Source organism: Phodopus roborovskii, unplaced genomic scaffold (genome assembly GCF_943737965.1).
Source record: "Phodopus roborovskii unplaced genomic scaffold, PHOROB, whole genome shotgun sequence".
Classification (NCBI taxonomy): domain Eukaryota; kingdom Metazoa; phylum Chordata; class Mammalia; order Rodentia; family Cricetidae; genus Phodopus; species Phodopus roborovskii.
The window spans coordinates 7,226,329-7,239,847 of NW_026126434.1; the positions used below are offsets into that span (position 1 = coordinate 7,226,329).

A 13,519-nucleotide genomic window follows, 5' to 3' on the forward strand; every position below is an offset into this window, starting at 1 on the left:
TCAAGAATAGACTAAACTATACAGGCCAAAAATAATCTACAGAAAAAAAATCTGATTATAAAACAGACAAAGAAAAAATGAACACACAGACCTCAAAGCAATATAAATGGCCAGTAATTATATAAAAATTGTCTCACAACCAAAATGAGATCTCATTCCAGCTAGAATGGTGATCATCACTAAAAAATATTAGTGAGGATGTAGGTAGTTTACAATGATAATCATCAAATAGATTAATAATAAATGTTGGTGAAGATGTAGAGAAAGAGTAACTTTCACATACTATTGGTGAAAATATAAACTAGTATGATCATTATGAAAACAACTTCCTAAAAATAACAGAAATAGAACTATATTATGATCTGGAAGTTCCACTAATAGAGTATGGCCTCAAAGACACGTGTGCAGCCCCAGGTTTAAAGCAGCATTATTCACAACACTCTAGATATGGAGTTAGCCAGGAGCCTATCAATGAATGAATGGAAAGGGCAATGCAGTAGAGTACACAATGGAATGCTATTCAGTCATCAGAGTGAAATCTTATCACTTGCATTACCAAGGAGGAACAACAAGGGAGCTTTGTAAGTCAAGCAAAGAAAGACAAATACAGCATGTTCTTTTTCACATGTGTGGTCTCAGAAGAGTAATAAAAAACAGTAGTTAGTAGAGGCTGAGGGGGATATAGCGAAGGTGAGGATACAAAGTATAGGGGCAGGAGTAAAACTAATATTCTGTAATAGAGTATAGTAATTATGGCTGATAAAAATACACATATTTATTTAGTAGTAGAGAGGTCTCTAATTGTTCTCTACACAAAATGGCTATTTAGTTGATGAGTACAGCAATTACCTTTTCGATTACACAAATTGTAGGGAAGTAATGAAATACCATGTTCTACTGCATCAAAGTATAAATTATGTGTCAACTAAAAGGAAAAATTTTAAGCAATTTAAACACATTTTAGGAAATATGTAGATTTGTCAAGAATATAAATTTTATTCAGAATACAGAATATTCAAGTACAAAAGAATGTATAATCATTAGAAAAGATAAAACATTGTTTTAGGACTATTAAGGCACTGAATGCAAATATCTCCTGAAATATGAAGTGTCAAGTTTTTAATATATTTAAGATTCAGATACCCTAATACAATTTCCAGGTTTCTTTCAACTTTCTTAGTCACTGAAAGGCAGCATTTAAAAAATATTTATGATATAGGAAAATAATCATAACCCAGCTTCAAATGTATGCTTTAACTTTTAAAATGTTTTGTTTTATCAAACAATACACAATGCACATTGACACATAACAGTTTACACAGTTTGATATAAAACCTCAGAATATTGCTAATTGAGTCACTGTATTAAACATTTTCAAGTCTTCTACTATTGACGTTAGCTTTAACTTTGCAATACACTCCAAAGGACATGCCTCCAGTGTTTTCTGTTTAGTATACAACAACAACAACAAAAAAATAAGTTCATGATAGAATAAAAATACAATCAGATATTCATAATATGAAGGAGTTCTGTCCTTTTAATGTCAATAACCCTTTGCTATTTAGAATAACATGCAGCAAAGCAACTATTCCTCAGCAGGAAAGTAGACCCAAGATCCACAACAAATTTGCAACTTACAGATTCCTAACAACAGTTAAATGTGTGAGAAATATATACACTTTGGCTGGCAAATCAGCTTTATATGTGAAAATATTCTCCTATGCATGTGAGTAACTTTAGCCCTTTGAGAGATAACTGAGTTAGTAATAAGGCAAAAAGAGTAAAAACTGAAAGCATACAGAAAACTTTTGATTGTGATGACCATCTGTGCTCTGGAACTCTTGTATTACATAAAACTGAAGCTGAAAAGAAAAAAATCTTTTGAATGGAACAATTAAAAAACACCATAACCAGCAAAAATGATCAAAAGCATTTTTCACAAAGTCTTTATAGGAAGAGCAAATAGTTAGAACTTAGAGGGTATTTAGCTATGGGACTTCGAAAAATAAAAATAAAAACAAAACAAAACAAAACAAAAAAACCTAGCAAGCCACATTATCTTGAGGATGAGTCCTGAGCTCTTACAATCTGTGCTTGGGCTCTGGGTGGGAGTAATTCAGTTGGTAAAGGGTGCACAAAGCTCTGGATTAGATCCTTTAGCACTGTATAAACAAGAACCAGACATGGTGGCACGCACTGTAATCCCAGCTCTTAGAGTTCAGCATTAATCTCAGATACACAAAGAGTTTGAAGCCACAAATGATTCCCCATCTCAAAAAAGAAAAAAAAATCAAGCCTTTGATATAACTCAGCATTAAGAGTGCTGCCTACCATAAGGGAAGCTGAAGGCTTAATCCCAAGTACAAGGGAAGAAAGAAAAAAGAATCTATGGGTTTGTCTGACATTTTAAACAACAGCATGACTCTGAAGGAGAGTAGAATGACAACTTTCATTGGGGAGCTGTATATGAGAAAATTGGGGGATCTTATTTTGTTACACTAGATTACAATGAAGGAATACTAAAGTAAAAAGAGCTCTTTTTAATTCAAAGCATGGTAAAAAAAATAATAACTTGTATTTATAATTTATATCTTAAATCCAATACTGCAATCAAAACACATCTGTTATACATTCTTTCTTTCAACAAATAATCACACAAAATGTAGGCACTGAGTTCACAGAAGCAGGAGTCTTGTTCTGTGAGGAACACAGGAGAGCAGTGCTCTCCTATGACAGGGGCCAGTGGAGCAGACAATGGAACATTCCCAATAGAACAGAGCATGGCAGGCCTCTTGAAGTAACAACAGTGAAGTGGACAAAGGATATAGAAAGTAGAAGGAATAAATAAAATAAGGGACACAGAATACAGAATAAAATTGTCAAGAAGAAAAATAAACTTATTTTCAAAAACTGGTAACTGTAACATTTATCCTAAACCTATAAGCTTAGATTATCATCCAATCACTACTCACGCCACCCTCTTAAGATGTGGCCCTCTCTCTCTTTCTCTGCATCTTTATGTCCACCACTGATTTCACCAGCTCTGAGTTCAAAGCACAGGAGTTCCAGCTGATAGCCTGATTCCCTTATTAAAATAAAAAAAAATCTCACAAAAATCAATGATCAGTGTCTTTTAAAATGAGCCTAAGAATTAAGGTTTCATTAATAAGATATGCAGTTTCTAAGAAGACATAAAATACCAAATAACTCAAGATATCAGCTGTGTAGTAGAACTGTAGCAGGACTATGAAATAACAGAAACCAATTCACCCACCCTGCCCCACCTGACCTTCACATACGTGAGGTGTCTTACTCTGTTCATTCCTTAAATCTGGTAAACACTGACAACCTAGGACATGCCAGGTGCTGTTCCACCTGATGAGAGGACAGTAAAGAACAAGGACAAGGCCTCTGTTCTGAAGCTGCTCTAACACTGGCAGCAAGAGGCAGACAGGGAAAGGAAACACAGGGAAAGAAGAACAAGCAGGTGTTGAGGGAGCCAAAGGCCAGAGGCAGGGCAACAGGGACAGGAGGGCAGGACTCTTACTTCTTTCGGTCTTTGTCCTTCTTAATGCTGCTACCTGATGCCAGAAATGACTGGCTCTGGAACAGATCACACGTAGCCTTCTTCTTAGAGAAAGAAATTGATTCTTCCTCCAAAATTCTCCTCTTTTCTTCAAGTTTCATTCTCTCTTCCTGGTGAATTCTTTTAAGGTGCTCAAATTTGGCCTGAAGCTGTGAAACAAAGCACAATCCCCATAATTGACATGATGTGGTGCGAGCGCGCGCGCGCGCGCGCACACACACACACACACACACACACGAGTGGTTTCTACAGTACTCTCCCAGGCCCTCATCCTACTCATCTATACGACTATCCATGCTTCCAGTGAAAGCCTTCAACTGTCATGGGAACCTTAATTTTAAGAGAATTCCTTTATGCGATTGAGCCAAATACATAAAAAGTCATTGCCTCAGGAACAAAACTTTTGATTGTTTGCTAACATTTTTATATCCTTGCTTTACATTTTATCCATAAAGCCTATTTAACAAAGATCCTCAGATTCATGCTCAATAAAAATAAGGGACACAAAAGTACAGAAGAAAATTTCCTCACTGATTCATTGTCCCTCCCCTTACAAATGGTAATCATAACTACCTTCTCTTCATCAGATGTCCCATGGGATGTATTCAAAAAATTAGGGTAAGTTTGGCCTATATACACTTAAAAGATAGGGGACAGAGAAACCTGGCCTCTGAATAGTATCTAGGTCCACTCTGCTGATGAAAAGGTAAATGAGAAGTTCCCTTTGACCGGACTTTTTTCTCCCAAGGGACAACCTCAACTTCTATAAAAGTTAGAAACTGGATCCCTTTTCTGGCAGCTTGTTTTAACACTTACGTACTTGACATAGATTCAAAATTCCATAGAGAATAAGAGGCAGTGGTGGTGTACTCCTTTAATCCCAGCACTTGGGAGGCAGAAGCAAGCAGATCTCTGTGAGTTCGAGGCCAGCCTGGACTACAGAGCGACTTCCAGGACAGGCTCCAAAGCTACACAGAGAAACCCTGTCTCAAAGAGAGAGAGATAGAATTTTAAGTTTGAAAATGTGAGAGGGTGGCTCTTCAAAACAAGCATTTCCTCTCTGGTAGCTTTTTATTTCTGTGTAAAAGAACAATTGATCTAAGAGAGAGAACCGTTTGTCTCCTGTCAATACCCACTCCAGTACACAATGCAGCACACAATGGTGGCTCATCTGGTCGAGTGTATGTGTACTGTAAGGAAGACAACCATGCTGAATCCTGTCTAGCCCACATCTCCTTCATCTTTCCTTGCTCCTTCAGAAAAAAGTAACCATTTGCTATCTACGCCAAATTCTTGAAGAAAATGAACTTATCTCAAAGGTTAGAACAGAAAGACTTTTTGTTCTCTATATACTTTCTTTCCTGCTCATACAAGATAGGTCACTGGAAGCTCTCCATTTCAAAACTCCCCAACTCATGTGAAACCAAAAGAACAATGAGGGAAAGAGCCTTCAAGAGTACCCAATGACAACAGAGCCTCCCAGGTCTTACAACAGACAAAAACTACAGTTTTTATGGATAGGTAACCTTAGATCACATTATTTCCTGGTTATAATTTGTCACTTAATGTCATAAAGAAAGGAAAAAATGAAAATAAGTGACATATAAAGGAACCAATAAGCAAGAGAGAAAGAAATATAAAAGGGACATTAAGTGAAAGGTTTGTGAAAGATGAAACTTAACAAATGAATATGTAAAATGATTAAAGGTTATGAAAATTCCTAAGGTAAAAAAAAATCAACATTGATATAAAAGCTCTATTTTAATCAAAGGAATCCTCTTAGGTAACATTTATAAAGACTGACAAAGAAAAAGTTATGTTTAATCAACAGAACTATATTCTCTCCTATGTTTGCTAAAAATATGTTTTGTCTAAGTTCTGTCTATTACACAAAAGTTAAAACTCAAAGCTACAATCCCCTCTGTAAGAGGTATGAAACATCCTCTGAGTTTTCAAAAAAACATAGCCAATGGCCTAAGCCAATAAGGATGAGAAGGCTAAATGTACAGCCAAAATTTTGACTCTTGCCCTCTTAGGGTCAGGCAAGACCTACGAGGCAAAGGGACCCCTCTAAAAGAGACCTACTACTCTGATAAGTCCCTGTCTTCTTGATCAGAGAGAACAGGAAGAACCCCAAAACTGGAGACTAACCAGTCCCATCCTGCAAAGAGAAGCATTGGAGGAGACATTCCCCTCTAAGGAAAGCCACAAGATTAGCAAGAACCTGGCCCATTCTTACGGACAGAGTTCATTCAACAGGTAGAGGAAATATGACAAAAGCCAAAAGGTTCCTCTTAAGTTCCCACCCCCCCCCCCAATCTTGACTGACTTTAGCACTAAAAAAGACTAAATTTTGTCTACCTACCCAGTCATAAACACACAACAGAAAATATAACCAGAAACAATAAAACAATTCTACCAATCCCAATCAGGATTCCTAGATATGTACAGTTCTGCTGCAACTGCCTCTGATCAATTCCTTAATTGGGAGCACAAGGATCTGGAGCCCCTGTGGAGGTGCCCTCTGAACTTGAGTATCAGCCAGTGTCAAAGAGGCACTGAATAAGAAATGCCCCCCATGGGAATATTTAAACATTGGTCCCCAGCTGACAATGCACTTTGGGGAGGTTATAGAACATTTAGGAGGTACAGCATTGCTAGAGGAATTATGCCACTGGACGAGGATTTGACAGTTTATAGCCTCACTTCCAGTTCATTCTGTTTCATGCTTGTATTGACGATGTGATCTCTTAGCTTCCTGCTCCAGCCACCTGCTACCATGCCTCCCATGCCATTATAAAGACCCACCCTGAAGGCCCAAATAAATCCCTTCTACAATTACCTTGGTCATATTATTTTATCACAATCACAAAAAGCAACTAAAACAACCTATGAATTATCAAAGTAGATTGTGAACACATGGGCCCTATTGTGAAATAAAATAAAAAAGAACCATAACCTAAATATACACCAGAACAACAAAGAGTTCAACATTCTCACTTGAATTCCATAAAAAGGCAACTAACACTGAGATGGTGGTGATCCTACCAACTTGTGCTCTGACATAGTAGGTATGTCAAGGAACTGAAAAAAAAAAAAAAAAAATCCTGAGCACCCGACAGTCCTCACTGTTGATGCAGTACAAATGATTTCTAGTCATTCATCCATCTGCATTATGTCTTTGGTAAATACCTAGAACAAGCCAGGTGCTTCTCCTTAAGAGTCATATGATATTTAGGTTCTGCCTACCTTGAGCAGTTTCTGTGTTCTCTAATGCCTTATCTATCCTTCTGCAGTAACTGCCCCCCCTCCCAGGAATGCCTCTTTGAACCTGTGGTATCTTTTTATAGCCTTTCCCTAACCTACTCTCTTTCCTCTCTCTCTTTCTCTCTCACACACACATACATACACACATTTTGTATGCACACACATTTTGTATGTAATGTGTGATCTCAGAGTTAATACTAGTAATAGAGATTGTAATAAAAGGACTTATGATTGCCAATATCCAGCTATCAAGGGAAACTGGAATTACTTAGCATTGTAGTCAATTAAACTTATTTTTATATACAAACTTGTTATTCAATACATGTTGACACTATGGAAGCACCTAATTGTGTCTGTGTTTCTGACAGTTCATTCACAACTAGCTTGAGATATGTCCATCAGTAAAGTGTCTTCTGTGAACATATGAAGCCCTGAGTCAATGCCCAGAACCCCTGCTAAAGGCTGGATGTGGTAATATGCGCTAAGTCATCCCAGCAGTGGGGAGTAGAGATAGGCACATCTCTGGAGTTCTGATCCTATCTCAAAATAATCAAACAAACAAACAAAAACCAAGGTGGACAGCACCCAAAGTTGATCTCTGACCTGCACACACATATGAATACACGCTTACATAAGGACATTGGATGCACATAAGAAAACAGAGAAACTAACTCAAAACTGAAATCATTGCTTAAAGAATAAGAAGGAAAAAATAAAAAACTTTACAGGGAATTTTAGTATTTTCTTATGACAGGGTGATTCATAAGCTTCTCTAGTCCAGTCATAAGGTCTGAATGTCAATGTACTGAAAGCCATTTCACAGCCTTCACAGTTGCCCATTTACAGTAAATAACAACCCCAACTACTAGAAACAACAACATCATGAGGAGTTCAACCACAGCCCCTTGCAAAAGATAATCCCTGCTGGGCTCGATTGATGATTTACATCCCTGAACAGGCTCTGAGTAGGGCACCAGAGTCTCACCTAGGTATCCAGCTGCTCCTATCACCTGACAACTCTGCCCATGGCCTGGGGCCTAGGGGAGGGCCTAGGAAGCAAGAGAAGAGAGCCAGGGGCTCTAACTAGGCTGCTACCAGGGAAGCCTTCATCCCTGCTGGGTAAGACTTTCCAGGCATGGCCAGTGGGGGTAGAAGTACCCCCACTAAGTCACTCCTCATCTAGACTGTAAGGAAGCCCAATAAATCCATTGGTTCCCCAGGGTGAACTTTGGCAAAACTGTGCCTAAACTTGTTGTTGGGACCTTGAGGGGTGGGAGAGGGTACACATTGCTTTGTCTCCCCTAGGAATTTTAACAACAAAACACTTTAAAAACCAGAACTGAAATGCTTCTGGTAATAATATTAGAATACTTCTTAGTAATCTAATAGTTACAAGTCTTTGCTAAATTGTTCCTAATGGAAGAATGTTTGCTCCAAAGAATAAAAGCTTAATTGGATTTCAGGTTGTAATTTCTTTAAAGCCTGTATTTAAAGACTATAGTTTTCAGAGGATGATTACAATCTTAAGATTAACCCTCCAATTTTATAGTATAGACCATCTAAAACATTGAACCACATTCACCTCTCTTTCAGCTTCTTTCAAAATAGCTTCTTTCTCCTTTACTCGCTGCACAAACATCTGCTTCATCTCTTCTTCCTTCCTCTGACGTTCACCATAGAACTCATGTCTCTTGGCTTCATAAGTCTCTTGAAGACTAAACAAGTTATTTGTGTTATTCGTATGTTAAAAAGATGACATAACAGGTTTACTTATCCATTTTGTTTATCTCTGAGCAGACAGGCATCTGTGAAGCTGACATCACCAAAATCCAGTCCTCTTTCCATTTCTGCAGACAGCAAACTATAACCAACATCATGATCCTTATATTTCCTGCCTTCACCATTGCAATTTTCTTAATGATCTCAGAGCTTCTGGTTACTCTCTAGCTTTGTTAGAACTCCTGAGCTTTTCTCCCTGAGTTACAGTTATACCATCTGTAGAATAAGATCACACCTCTTTTTAATTGTCCTTAAAACATGTTGAATTTTCACCAGTTTCTGATGTTACTGCCCTCTTCCCAAGCCCATTCTTCTCTGCTATTTCCTCTGTCTCTGGAGGCCAGGTACAAATGCAACTTCCTCTGTGAAGGCTTTCCCTTCCAAAGTACCTACAGGGCATTTATAGTCTCTCTCTCTCCTTTTAAATAGATCACAAATACTGTTTCTTTAGAGACAGACAATTCTAACAAAGCAAAGACTGTCCTGGAATTCTAGGGATAGCACTCTTTGCTTAATTGTAAAATTCCAGAGGTACAACAATAAACCTTCCAATATATCAAAAATGCCAAGCTCTCCCATTTGTGCTTATTGTGTGAGTACCCTGAGGTTTAGCAGATAATACAAACTCATTTTCCTGTTAATGTCAGTCAGAAATTTCTATTGCATTTGAGATATTAAATATACTGGACTTTAAAATTTATAATATTTTTGAATTCAGAGTTATGGTTAATATTCAGTAAACTTGAGGAAAAAGAGTAAGAAATGTTGCATGATAGTACAGCAGGTCTCCTAAGATCATATCCTAAACATGTGCAAGAACATTTTCACAAAACATAATATTGTGCAAAATACCCTAAGTACTACAAGGCTGCCTCACATATCAAGAAGGCAATTTACACAGCACTAGGCTTTTTGGTTTTTCTGTCTCACTTTAAACACGCTCCTAAATGTATTAGCTATTTTGACAAATTTCAGAAACTTCACTCCATTTTGTAGGTAGAACTGAGAAGTCTTTTATAACATATAAACATGGTCCCCTGGAGAAGGAGAAAGGGAAAAGATCTCCTGAGAAAATTGGGAACATGGGGGGCAGGGGGAAGGGAGTTAGAAGAAAGAGAAGGGGAGGAGGGAAGAGGAGGACATGAGGGAGCAGTAAGATTGAGCCAGGGTAAGAATAGAAGAGGGTAAAAAAAGAGATACCATAATAGAGAGAGCCATTATAGGTTTAAAGATAAATCTGGCATTAGGGAAATGTCCAGAGGTCAACAAGGAAGACCCCAACTAACAATCTAAGCAATAGTGGAGGGGCTACCTTAAATGTCTTTCCCCGATAATGAGACTGATAACTATGCCATCCTAGAGACTTCATCTAGTAGCTGATGGAAGCAGAAGCAGACACCCACAGCTAAACATTGAGCTGAACTCCTGGAATCCAGTTGCAGAGAGAGAGAAGTGATGAGCAAAGGGGGAGCTCATGGACCCCAGTCTGATAGCTGGGAAACCAGCATAGGACCAACCCAGAAACCCTGAACATGGGTTGCCCAGTTAGAAGGCCTGGGCAGTCTATGGGGCCTCTGGTAGTGGATCAGTATTTATCCCTAGTACAGGAATGGACTTTGGGAGCCCATTCTACACAGAAGGATACTCTCTCAGCCTAGACACATGGAGGAGTGCCTGGGCCCTGCTCCAAATGATATGATAGACTTTGAAAATCCCCCATGGAAGACCTCACCCTGCCTGGGGAGCAGATGGGATGGGGGACAGAGGAGGAGGGGAGAGTATAGGAACTGGGATTGACATGTAAAACAATATTACTATATAAAAAAAATAATGTCTTGACTTCTTATTTAATGGCATTTAAAATACATATGCTCAGGAAGAAAATAAAATAAATGCAACTAGTGAGGAGGAAAGGCCTAAACCTTAATGAGTATATGCCACCAGCAAGAGACATTCAAGCACAGCAAACCTGAAGAACAAGCACTGGCATTCTAATTTCCAGCTGAGGGAACAACAGCTTAGCAAGTCTAACTAACACAGCTGGCACAGCCGGAAGCTGGATATGAACCAGATCCAACTTAAAGTGCACCCCAAACCAGCCTCAGCTGAGACTGGCCGAAGGGCAGAGGTGCTGCTTCTGCATGCTTCCCACCACACCATACTACTTCTGACTTCCTAGGATATGTATTATGGATCCAATTCTAATTTTAGATATCTGTAGCATCATTCTAAGGTGCTACAGAAACTCCTAGTAGACCTGAAGGACATAGTGTGTACAGTTAGTACTGTGAGATGAACAAACCACTGTTAAATAAACATGAACAGTTCCTACCACACTATTCCCATCTCCAGGATCAAATTTGTTTGATGTCATGAGTATGAAATGCCATTATTTTACATTATTATAGATCTGACTAACTTGAAGCAAATAGGGAAAATGCCAATTCTTAGTTCTTATATCATCAAGTCTACAAGCCTTTTCACAGAGATGTTCACGCTACTTGTACAGTTCAAATAAACACGATGAATTTCTAAGTCTATTAAATGCACAGTTACTCATTTTTTTTTTCAGAGTTCCAAAGATAAAATTTCAGTATAACTAAAATAGTTAAGGAACTCTACAATACTATATAAATCTTCCTTTCAAAACTATGGGCCCTACCTAGACGGGGCACATATCTGTATTCCACGTGCCTAGGAGATATAAGGGAGATAATATGCATTTAAGACTAGCCTTGCTATACAGCAAGTTCCAGGTCAGTCTGTACTGCATGGTGAGACCTTGTCTCAACAAACTGTTTGAGTCATCACAAAACAAGAACTACAAGTCCTAAAATACTTCAGTGACAGTGATTTTGTATGAAGAGTTCACAGAAATTAATTGTGAAAATAGACTAGATAAAATAATTTAAAATTACTAAACTAGGGTATTTAAAAATTTTCATGAAAGTATATTTCATATAACTTAAATAATATAAAAACATTAAGGTAAGGTGTGGTGGGTACACCTTAAATCCCAGTACTTAACTTAGTGGGCAGAAATAGGCAGATCTTTGTGAGTACAAGGCTAGCATGGTCTATACAATGAGTTCCAGGCCAGCTAGGCTACATAGTGACTTTAAGTCTCAAAAAAAAAAAAAGTGTTTATGTATATATACAGACACATACCAGTTTTATATACTTTATGCTTAGATCTCATGACAAGAATAGTAGATTAGGATATCAGCTGTGACTTAGTATAGCTATTAGGAAGATGAGGAAAATGAAAACAAACTGAAGATCTGGCAATGAAGAAATAAAGGGCACTCTAACAGGCCAACCAAATTAAGAAGAATTAAATGGGAAAGAGTCCTCAGAAAACAGAAAGCAACTTCATAAAACTATGAACAATGAAGGCTTTCTATGTATTAGGCTACAATGAACATCTTATCAATCTCACAAAATGACTAAGTAAATAAGCAGGACTTTGCCTCAGCCTGGCCTAAGAAATACAGAATCTGGTTTGGAGAAATTCCTCCCTCATTAAGTAGAGCAGCCTGGAAGGACAGAAGCTGTCCATACACAAGGGTCCACTTGCCTTCTCTTGTCCTCTCAGGACCTCTAGAGCTGCCCCTCCTCCTTCTGGCTTTGTGCTGGCTTTTTCCTGATGGGAGATGTCATTCTGTATATGTTTTTCATACTGGTTAATGAATAAAGCACTGTTGGCCAATAGGAAAGCTAGATAGGTGGGGCTAGGAGATGAGGAGGAAAGAGGAAGTAGGAAGAGGAGTGAAGATGGAGAGCCTGGGGAGACGAGACGCTGGCCCCTTTCCCCAGTAAGAAGACCATGTAGAAATATTAGATTAACAGAAATGGGTTAATACTTAAGACAGAGCTAGCTGATGAGAAACTAGTACCGGGCCAATAGTACCTAATACAGAGTCTCTGTGTGTTATTTGGGGCTGGCATGGCAGCGGGACAAGACCAGCAGCAGGCAGAAAAACCATACTCCTACATTTTCCCTTCTCCTAATTTTCTGTAACCTAGGACACCTCCCCTCCCCCCGTCATTTCATACTCTATCTACTTTTCCTTTAGTGTACCTATTACAATTCAAATTTATTTTACAACTTAGAATTTTGGCATCTTTTGTCTACAAGCTTGTTAACTCCAAGACAGTTGGAATTATACAAAACACTAGCTCTTAGCCCAAAACCTTACAAATAGTAAACACTTGGACAGAAGGTGTTGCCCAGTGGGTAGTGTCCACATTTAGCATACATAGGAAGTTTCAGCTTATTTAAACCACTTACTGTTTTACCAAGTATTGTTCAGTATTTACTAACAAATTATTATCTCAGTTTTACCTTCCTCTTATATTCCAGACTCATCCTTTGCTTAATGAGCTGTTTAAATTTAATATTTTCAAAATTTCCTGACCATCACCCCACCACTAACCTTTCTCCATTTCCCATTGTGCTTATGCCAGTGACCACCATTCGCCCTGTTTCTTAGGTGGTTGAAGTAATTTTTAAATAATTTTTGCTTGGCAATCTCTCAAAACTCCTTAAAATTGTATATACTAATAAATTTGTTGCCATTATTGTCTAAGCCTCTATCTTGGTGTGCCTGGCCTCTTGGCTTAGTCTATCCATGTCTACTTCTGGCTGCCCCAACTCATCCTCTCTTGTTCACACAACACCAAATACCTTCTTCACACTCCTGCCCCCCAAGGACTACAAGGGCAATGGTACATCTGTCTGACCCATGTGCATACATACCCAGTAGCTAGCATGCTGAGCAGATGGATGGCAGATAAACAATAATTACTGGCTGAAGGAACATTTTAAACTGTAGATTCCTAGGCTCCATCCCTGGAAATTCTGACCCTGCATTTCTTAGTCATCTA

At 38.4% G+C, this 13,519-nt stretch overlaps 1 protein-coding gene across 4 annotated transcripts in view; it reads right to left on the minus strand.

Annotated features, from left to right (window-relative positions):
* Positions 1–972: 972 nt before the first annotated feature.
* The window catches only part of Septin10 (septin 10), a 55,664-nt gene continuing 43,117 nt past the window's right edge, over positions 973–13,519 (minus strand). For 2 of the 4 annotated variants that reach the window (XM_051186725.1, XM_051186723.1), the window contains exons 8-11: positions 13,392–13,406; positions 8,436–8,568; positions 3,548–3,735; positions 973–1,862 (exon numbers count right to left, since the gene is read on the minus strand). In XM_051186725.1, the coding sequence (XP_051042682.1) occupies positions 1,847–1,862; positions 3,548–3,735; positions 8,436–8,568; positions 13,392–13,406 (352 nt within the window). In that variant the 3' untranslated portion in view covers positions 973–1,846. The remainder of the gene's footprint in view (positions 1,863–3,547; positions 3,736–8,435; positions 8,569–13,391; positions 13,407–13,519) is intronic. The other 2 variants (XM_051186724.1, XM_051186726.1) reach the window with 2 other exon arrangements.